General features: G+C 29.9%; 1 protein-coding gene across 1 annotated transcript; it reads left to right on the top strand.

Annotated features, from left to right (window-relative positions):
• Positions 1–2,691: 2,691 nt before the first annotated feature.
• On the top strand, positions 2,692–4,548 carry LOC131045657 (cationic peroxidase 1-like). The gene is made up of 2 exons (XM_057979263.1): positions 2,692–2,696; positions 4,188–4,548. The coding sequence occupies exons 1-2, from the start codon at positions 2,692–2,694 to the stop codon at positions 4,546–4,548; spliced, it is 366 nt and encodes a 121-aa protein (XP_057835246.1).
• The last annotated feature ends 6,113 nt before the right edge of the window (positions 4,549–10,661 follow it).

The following is a 10,661-nucleotide window of genomic DNA, read 5'->3' as shown; positions in this document are numbered from 1 at the left end:
AACCATTCTAATGTTTCAAAATCAAAGAGGGCATAAAACTTTTAAGCCTAAACACAATGATCTTGGTAAGTATTTTATAGATCGAGTTACATAAACTAATGGGTCTAAAGTCATGAAATGAACTGGCATCAGGTTTCTTAGGGATCAAGACAAAAAAAGGTGGCATAGCTAAATACCAAAGCAAGCATAAATATAACATAGGGAATTACATATTCAAGAAAATTTAATTAAGATTAGTGCATGCTTGATGCAATCAATTACATACATGACTTATATCATGTAAAATCTATTATAACTAAAAGATTGATGATAAATCAATTTCAGTAAGATATAGAAGGAAATGACCTAAGTGCAAGACCTACACCCTGGGGTTTATCCAAAATGGCTTTGGATATGTATTATAATGAGAGACTTCATAATTTACCTCCTTGGAACTATACCATTGGATAGTTGGTTGGTAGATATTTTTTTCAATTAGGATCAATTCTTACAATAATATTTGAAAATAATTTGATTAAAGCCCAATGAAATTGGTCCACGCTATAATAAGGAAAATAATATTTGGAGATCAAATAATATCACTAGGCATATATAAGTTTTTTTTTTCTAATTAAAATAACATAATATTATCTTGGTTTACATTGGCATAATGTCTCAACTAGATGATAGGCTAGATTTTTTTCTCTTAAGTATTTTCAAGAGAAAAGATATGATTCAATGTACATTTGATTAGAAATGTTTGAATTCCATGAGTGTATTCTTAAATTTATTGGACATTAGTTTAAGTTTGTAAATATTATTTGTATAATAAATAGTCTTAATTTGTTGATTTGTAAAATGTATGTTATTTTTATGTTTAGTTAATTTCTTAAAATTTAGTTCATTGAAATGCAAGTGATTAACGAAACATCTAAAACATATAAACTATATTGTATCCTAATAATTATGAAGCTCTTTTATGTATCAATGACTAGTATAATTTAGTACGATAGGAAGGTTATCTATAGTTTGGAAGGTTATGTAATATAGAGCTTCTATAGTCAAGGATCCTATAATGGATAATTGGAATAAGTATAATAATACAAAATTATTAGATACACGTTATTACTATAATATTTATTAAATAATTTTTATTGACAACAAACATATTAGGACAATCAATCGATAATGTATTATGTGAAATATGAATCTTAAATAGATACTTCCATAAATTTATCCTTCTTCTAAGAAAATGTGTGATAACTTAGGATATTTTAAGATATATATATACATTAAAAAAAAAACAATTATTTTTTATATTTAAATTTAATTTTTTATTATATGTAGAAATTTCTAGAGATAAAGTGAGGATAAATATTTTAGTATTTCATATGGATAAGTTGGGATCTTTGTTTATGAGTTTGATCTATTTTATAACAATATACATGTAATCTAATGGCAACAAAGACTCTATGGATTAAACTGTTTGTCATCCTTCAGGTCTTAATGGATTTGTATAGTTGTCATTTAAGAGAGAGACTGGCTCCATGGTCGTTCATGCATAAACTGACATATAGTGGTTATTTTGGTGAACTAAATGTCCAAATTATGGTCATCCTAGTATAAATGGGGTATTTTCTATCTCATATATAATAAAATGGTGCATGATAATGTATGGTTGTTTTCGAGAGAGATTTTAGCTCCATTAGTATAATATTGTGGCTACATGATTAATCCCTAATCAGTCATAAAATTAAACCTAAAAGAGTATACTTATTTCATTATTAGGCTCTTAGTTTTAAACCATGCTTTGATACCAAATAGGACAACCCAATGGATTAGGACAAAATTAGATAATTTATATAATTAAATTTTTAAAGTTTTTTCTCACATTTTATAAAAAAATGTCGTCTTACAAAATTCATGAATCCCTATGAAAATTCATCCAAAAATTCTCTTTGTTTAACATAATTGGCCTCCTAATTTTGATTATAAAATTAAGCTTAGGGATTCATGTTTATGTCTAAAATGTCCTTATTTTATTTTAACGAATGGTTACATTTGAGAGACGGGCCTTAAGATGACATTTAATATAGGTTGAACCATAAAATTTAAATAGATTTAATCTAAAAACACATGAAAAAATCTAGTTGGTACATTCTCACATAAATAAAATCCCAAGCATATTTGACATTTTTTTATTTCAAATGAATCTAATATCTGACATTAATTTTCTTAGGGGTTTAAAATAGAAGCACATTTCATGCATTAATTGGTATGATTCTTGACTCTCAACATCTTATGGACAAACATATCATCAATCCTAAGTTTTGTAGATAGCTTGGGTTTGGAACATAAAGGATTTATCTCTAGGTTCTATTGACCTAGGAAGCCTACTAACTTTAGCTAATTTGTGTTCTCAAGTTTTAATATACTAACTTATGAAAAAATATTTATGATGAATCACTCTAGTAGATCAGTGGACACAAATCCAGTTAGGGTAAATAGTTAGAAAATTAGCTACTACTTGCCAAAAATGTCAAAACTTTATATATTTTGGCATGTGTAGGTTCTTTGTTCTAGAATTATTATTGCATTATAAACAATGGATATATACATCCTTGAAAATTTTGTGATAGCTCATATTGAAATTATTAGCCTAGTTTTTGACAAAAGATGCTCTAACATGATTTTAATGGATAAAATAGAAACATGAGGTAACAAAAAATATATAATATATGCAAGTACTCACATAGAAGTTTTATAGTCTACTAGAAGCCCCAAATTGATGTATTAAATACTAGTGTGGACACATAATGTAGTAAGAAAGCAATAGGTGATTAGTCTCCTATGAAGAAAAAGATTCAAAGTTAGTTTTTAAGAAAGATAACATGTAACTATGGATAATATTTGACTTATCTTTACGAGAGTTCAATCTTGTGCAAGGTAAAATTGAATGCTAGTTGCCGACACCTTGCAAAGCTAGCTTTTAAGAAAGATGACTACATGTCACCATGGAGAAATTGTGACTTCTTTCTTGACAAAAGTTCAAGATTGTTCAATGTACAATTGAGTAGTTTCTATATGATGTTAATGTAGGTTGCTTATACCTTAAAATGACAACAAGATCTACTAAATTACCATCATCCTTGAAGGAAATCAAGAGTTGTATAAATGCATGCAGATAAGTGCTTCATATAAAGAAAAATAATGGCTCACTACATGTGGGAACCTCTATCTAGTCGTATTATCCCTTCATTGCAATATCCTTAGCTATTATATTTATTATTTATTATGCTTCCCCTATATGCACCCACATTTCATTATCATCCTTTAAAAGCCATCCTTTTGGACTTGAAGTGCGTTATCCCTTTTGCTAGCATTGCATTATATTGAATCATTTTATTATATTAAAAAAACTTATGCCAAGTTCTTATATTTCAATTAACAGCTACATATGTATTTATGTACCAATAGCTATGTTAATATTAAGGAATTATTACTTGACCTTGACTATTGACTGCTCATGCTTTTGGATGTCACATTGTAGGAATATGCCTAACCTAGTGTCCTATGTACATATAATTGTAATTGATTTAAAAATATTTGAGATAACAACTAAATAATTTTATGTGTAAGATTTTGATAATTATCATTATTTTTGAAAAATTAAATATAATTTTTTAATTATATTAAAAAAATATAAGATAACTTTTATATAAAAAAATAGTGAATGCTTAATACTAACATTTAAAATTAAAGAATATAAAATATACATCATTTAGTAGCTATAAATAGACCTCATTATTTGTCTTTCTATCTTTGTAATGAGCAATTGGGGCAATACTTATATAGCTTTCAATTGTGCTTCTTACATCCTTGTTAAAAAGTCCAAAATTAAACTTTGACCTTCTTGTAAGAAATAATAATAATGTTTTATGTAATTATTAGATCAAAACCAATTTTATATTTGATATGAATATTATACTACAAGAATTTAAGAATGAATAGACGATAAGATAAGATTAAATATTTTTAAAATCATAATAATAATTTAATTAAATCTTGACAATTATTTGAATAATTATGATCATATAATCTATTATTTTTCCATTATAATATGTATATTTCCACGGATTAATATGAAATATACATCCTTTAAAATGAAAACTAAACTAATAAATTTTCATATTAATTTTCACATTTAGAAATCGCATCTACGAGGAATCGAACGTCGACCCTGTTTTTGCCGAATCTCTTCGGGCAACATGCCCTCGAAACGATGGCATTGGCAACAGCAACCTTTCTCCTTTCGACATTGTTAGCCCAAATATATTTGATAATAACTACTTCAAAGATCTAATGGAGATGAAGGGCCTTCTACTCTCAGATCAGGTACTACTAAACGGCAGGGATACTGCGTTTGCTGATGCTCAGGTTGCTCTCTACAGCAACGATCAAGATGCCTCTTTTAGTAATTTCCAAGTTTCTATGGTGAACATGGGAAACATTAAGCCTCTTACCGGGACGAACGGACAGATTCGAAAAGATTGCAGGAACCCAAACTAATGGAAAAGTTGTAACAATCATGCTCGATGTCTTTACTGATAAATTGGTTGCGCTAGATAGGGCATAATCTATCTTATGTACATGGTTTTCCATTTTCTCGTCTATAGAAATTTTTTTGTCATTTGATTATTTCAAACCAACAAATTCTTTTAATATTTACCTGCCAGATCTCGTGCATTAAGATTAATAGCTCTGTTAATCATATCGTGTGCATAAAGATCTCTCCATAGATTATTTGTTCTTCCGTTTCATGTTAAATTGGTGGGCATATGTCAATATCTCACACTTTAGCAAACATCATTTCGTTATTTATTATTAATTTTTTTTTTTTTTTAAGGAAGAAAGAGATTTATTAGAACAACAGAAGCAATTTACGTTTTGCAACATTTGAGATATTAAAATGATGTTAAGTGAGAAGAGTTATGTTCAAAATAAGAAGAGTAAAACCCCATGGAAGATTGATATTATGGTGATAACAATACATATCAAACAACCATCTTATTTTTAAGATCTCAACTTTGAAATATTGCAATAGTGATTGTACTCTGAAGTCTAAAGACAATGTCAAATTCTAAAATTTTGATTGAGGTTAAATTGTTTTGTAGGTAATACTACTAAAGGTTATATTGTTACATTAGATAACAAGGGATGTAATGGATCGAGATCTTATGCAATAGTTAGAGGGGGAATGAGAGAATGAAAAAGAAATATAAAGATAGAGATAGGAAGTCATATATAGAGAGTGGCGGAGAGAGGAAGCAATATAATGATAGAGAGAAGTGGAGAGACAATATGATTGATATAAAAGGATAGATTGAAAAAGAAATACAAAATTATAAGAGAGAGAGGAAAAGAGAACCAAAAAAATATTATTATAGAATTGAATATAAATATAATAAAATTGTACTACAAATAAGATATAAAAAAATATAAACTATATTAAAATTGTTAAAACTAAAAATTTATCTTTTATATTTAAAAATACAAGACCAAAATGAAAAATAACTTCCATATTCTAATTCTTTTGGAATGTAGGTTGAAGCTAATAGTGCAAGATGGGTCTCTCTGTGAGGCCATGTTAGGTACCCATGTACAAATGCAATGGAATCTCTCACAAATGGAGAAAGAGAGAAAAGCCTAGTGGGAGAACCCCCCCCCCCCCCCCCCCCCAGCCGAAAAAAAAAAGAGAGATGAAAGCACACAATGCTCTCAATGAAGAATGACAAGAACAAAACCTCATGTGAGTAAAAAGTCCCCCCCATAAGGTAGAAGAAGAGATCATGAAACCACCAACAATGTAGAATCTACTACAAATATGGTCCAATGATGTTGACCAAAATTCCTCCCAATTATGAAGAAATAAAGCTAATGTTACACCAAGAATGTCAAAGTGTGACAAAACTAGGTATCGTTGTTGAGAAAGAATGACCAATGAATCATTGACTACAGCAAAATGAAGATCGGGCATGGAGACACCTATTTTGAGAATCACCTGGATGCTCATCAATGATAGGTTCTATGAATCTATCTCACTGGAGTCATGTACAAACTGGTACAATCTATGTGTCAACTAGAGCCATGCACCATGTCTTACTAGATATTTCCTAATATGAAAAGTATAAGAGGATTACATCAAATATGTCATCAATGACAAGGTACAAAGAAAAATGGCACTTTACATTAGTGTGTGTACAACATAGATCATGCAAGAGAATGCAACATGATGATGGAAATCTGTAAACATGAAGATGATGCCACCAAAAATATGCTTTGTAGAATACTACAAATGAAGATGCCTCCATTTGGTATGTCAAAAAGAAAAATTAAGGAGAAACTAACACCCCCCGTGGCTACTAGTTTGAGAAAGTTGCAAACATTTATGAAAAAAAATATTAAAAATTAATAAAGAAAATTTTGAATTATTTTTTTTAATTTAAAAAAACAATTTATTAAAAACAAAGTTAAGAAAAAAATATATTTTTAATAATTTTTTTGATTTTACAAAAATTTAATTAAAAATAATTAAAGAAAAACTTTTTAATTTTTTTAAAAAAATATTTTATTTCAAAATGTTTTTATTAGGAAAACTTATTAAAAAACATATTTAAACAAACACCTTTTAAATTTTAAATTTAAAAAAAAATTGTGAGGCCACTTGCGACACCTGTAGGTGTCCCTACGCGCACAAGTGGTCTGCAGTTCTTGTAACTACACTTGTGGGGTTATAGGTCCTTGCAGTACCCCACAAGTACATTGCAGTGTTTGTAGGTGACAAGAAAATCACCTCTAATACCAACTTGAATGAAGCCAATTTCTATATTTTTTCTTGAATGTATTTATGTTTATGATAGACTCTAAATTATTTGAAATGTCATATGTCTGATTATGATTTCAATCATCATATAAATTAGGGAGTCATTATGGAGTGTGAGAGCTTAGTTATAGAAATATAGTTTAGGGAGTCAATATGAAGTGTTAGTGGCCATTTCAATAACATAGGCTTGGCATCAATGCTAAGTTTATATGGGGTATTGATTGTATAATATAATTTATGATTATATTAAATAAAGAGGACTATAGATTCCTTCAATTCATAGATTTACCTTAGATTGATCCCATGGAACTAACAATAACATTCAGATCATTTTGTGTAATTTTAGAGAAAGTATCTCTTTGGAGCGTTATAAGTGAGGAAAATTTTAGATCCTTCAAAAATTATCAAACATGAATTATCAAGTTGATATCTTTTTGTTGTGTGTTAGATTGCCACATATGAATTTCCAAAAAAAAAGAAAAGTCTTATAAAAATTAAGGGGTTCATTTAATACAAACCCATTTCAAGATAGAATCAATTAATGCTACATTACCTCAAACTATAGGGTATGAAAAAAGGCTATGAAATCATAGTTAACAACATGATTTAATAAAAACCAAAAAAATTACTAATAAACCATAGAATTGATTATTTAGTTTAACAAAAAATCAATGATTAAATTTCCCTACATGTTACTTGAAACCAGGCACAAAAATAAAAAGGAGAGGGTAAGACATGAAGGAATGTATAGGAATTTCTAAAAACTAATAATTGATACTCATCAATACTTTTTAAATGACTCAATGCTTTAAATTTATGTCAATCAATCTAGTGACAAATAAAATATATGATGATATGCCTCGATCCTTTATGATTTGATCCAATCGTTTGGGCACAAGTTGGGAGTATACAATTTAAATATTTCCAATGCCATTTCTTAAGGTTCTATATAGGATCTTATAATTGAAAATTAATACTCTTTCATGCCTCTAGCATGCTTCTATTTTTTGTATTTGTCTAGACTAGTACAATAGAAAAGAAAATATCAGATGAAATTTGTCTACCCTTTATATTTTGATGCATATCCAAAATATTATCGAAAGCTCCCATTTTTGTACCCTCTAAGAGTAAATACGAACAAACCATTTGCAAATGCTAACTACCCAAGTTTGACAAGTAGTATTCACTAATATAATGATTTTCATTTAAGTAGACCTCAATTTTCTGTATTTTTCTAACTAATAATTAAAATAGCCCGCCTTAATCCTAAGAATTCTATGAAATAGTAGAATCTTAAGAAATAAGAGACAATAATAATAATCAAATGGAATATTAGACACTTATTGTACTTGTGATTCTGATTAATAAAAGCAGGATAGGCCTGACCATAGAGTGACACCTAGGGCACATGAGGGATGCACAACCAACAGAAAATCCCCCCACTAACACAACACAAAAATCCACTAGAGAAACCTGAGAGCCAACAAAACAACTAGAAAGTGAGCAGAAATAGGAAGACTAGAAAACACAAATAACTAGAACAACCACCCATGAAAGGCTCAAAGAGATGGCCAACTACATGGAGGAATTTTTATCCTACCAATCTTGGCATAAACTTAACACTTTATCAAAGAATGACACTTTTGTGCAAGAACCAATCTTGGTGCTGGATGACACCAAGGTGGAATCAAGGATGGGTTTAACCAATGACTCCATGGTGCCTAAATCCACAATCAGGGCCTCTATATGTTTTTTTTTAATCCCTTTTCCTCATCAAATCTACTTGTATGGTCTTGATAGCCTATAGTGTGACATTATGCATATTGGCCGCATTCCTCCAAGCTAGATTGGCCTCCAAGGATAGCTTGATTTCTTGCACCTCAAATTTAGACTTAGTTATCTTGATCTTGGTGTCCAAATATTCAATCCTCCCATTCAACTTATCCCACTCCTCTCATAAATTCATTAGCATCATCAACATCATCCAACCAGGTATTAATCATAGTTTTAGCTTCATTCACCACCAACAACATGCTAATTATCCTTATCGCCATGTTCATCTTCCCATAAAGTTATTTCAATAGATCATCCTACCTTTATGCACTGTCATACAGGTCCTTCATGATTTTGGTGAGGAATGCAAATTAGCTCCGGGCCTTGGTATTTCCAAGGGGAGAGGATTTGTGGGAGGAAGGCTAGGGTTAACATCATCCATAACATTAGTGGGAGGGAGCCAATCATGGGTTCTTCATCAAGGTCCTTTTGAGAGGCGAAAATAGCTTTAAATTTGGCTATGTGCACTGGCTTCTTTCTTGTGGGCATTTTAGAACCTGAATGATACGCTTCACTAGAGTTGGATGGGGTGACAGTGAGATCAACATATAAGATACAATCATAAGTGAACCCAATTTCAATAGTGAGGATCCTACCCGAAGGGGTTAGGGATAAATGGAACTTATAAAGCCTACGGATGAGACCCTAAGGAAGGGGACGTTTACCCTTAACAAAAGTACTAGAAGAATATAATTTTGCAGATGAAATCTATGGTTTTGACCTCTCCTCTAAATATTAGAAGGTTTCAAGAGTCTTTTGGAGGTTGACATCTTAGGTTGACCAAATTCTTCACCTTTTACAAAAAATTGAATGTATATTATTTGTTCATATCCCTAGAGAATATGATGCTATTGTAGATTGTTTAGTTAAATGGTCCTCTATACCTCAAAGGTCCTAAATTGGGTTTCAATATCATCTTTTTAATCTTATAGTTTCTATAACTCCGATATAATGTTTTGGTTTAAATTTTTTAGTTAGTTTTCCACTAATATTTTATATTTTATTAGTTTCATAGATTCTTCTAGTACTTAGAAGTGGTATATTTTAAAAAAATATCCTTGAACTTTAACCCTTAAGACTTCAATAACAAGTTAATAACAAGTTCATTTGTTCTATAATTTTTTTTTTATAAATCCATAAATAACATTTTTATCATTTTATCAAAAATATAGTATTAAGAAAAAAATCTCTTTTTCAATCCACATATTTTTAAAAATGGTTAAAAAATATCTCAAAATGTGAAGATTAAAATATCACTTCCTAAGCAAGGACTTGAAATTTAAATATCTAGTACTAAAAAAAAAGGTATATGTAGGGTTGTAACTGTTGGCAAGAGAAATTGTTTCATGATGTTAGATTCATAAAGATTACTTAGGGCTTTTCATTGATGGAAACTCAACTTACTAATCATATGTCATACCTATAGATTTCATGTACCAGAAGTTATATTTACTTTAAGCATAAGTCTGACATAGCGTGAACAGAGTGTACAAATTCAGTGAACACATTATGAACAATGGTTCTACCTTTACTAGTCAATGTTTCGTATGCAACAACTTTGGACATAAGTCAAACATGTGCAGAATAGTAATGAACAACTTTTTGGGTAAGAGATTTTATGCTTGTGGTATATTTGGGCATATTTCTAACTAATGTAGGATGATATGACATCATATGAATTCGGTCCTATGCAAAGAATTGTTGTTTATCATTCATGCAACAAACCTTGTCATGTTGCAAGATATTGTAGAAGAAGGAATGCTCTAGTAGGATAGAATAAATCAGATGAAAAGGGAAAAGCTAAAGTGGAAGATATCAAAGATCAACATTAGAAGATTGTAGGTAAAGAAAGAAGATTCTACTATTCAAAATGGCTCCACACCTGATTCTAGTGTAGGAACCTCATCCGATAACTAAGGCATTTTGGCCCTAGGGGGAAAACTATCATGTAAATCCATAGAGCCCC

The sequence above is a fragment of the Cryptomeria japonica genome, chromosome 3 (assembly GCF_030272615.1).
Source record: "Cryptomeria japonica chromosome 3, Sugi_1.0, whole genome shotgun sequence".
Classification (NCBI taxonomy): Eukaryota; Viridiplantae; Streptophyta; class Pinopsida; order Cupressales; family Cupressaceae; genus Cryptomeria; species Cryptomeria japonica.
Note: the sequence above shows the minus strand (reverse complement) of the source record. Positions and strands in the feature narration are given on the sequence as shown.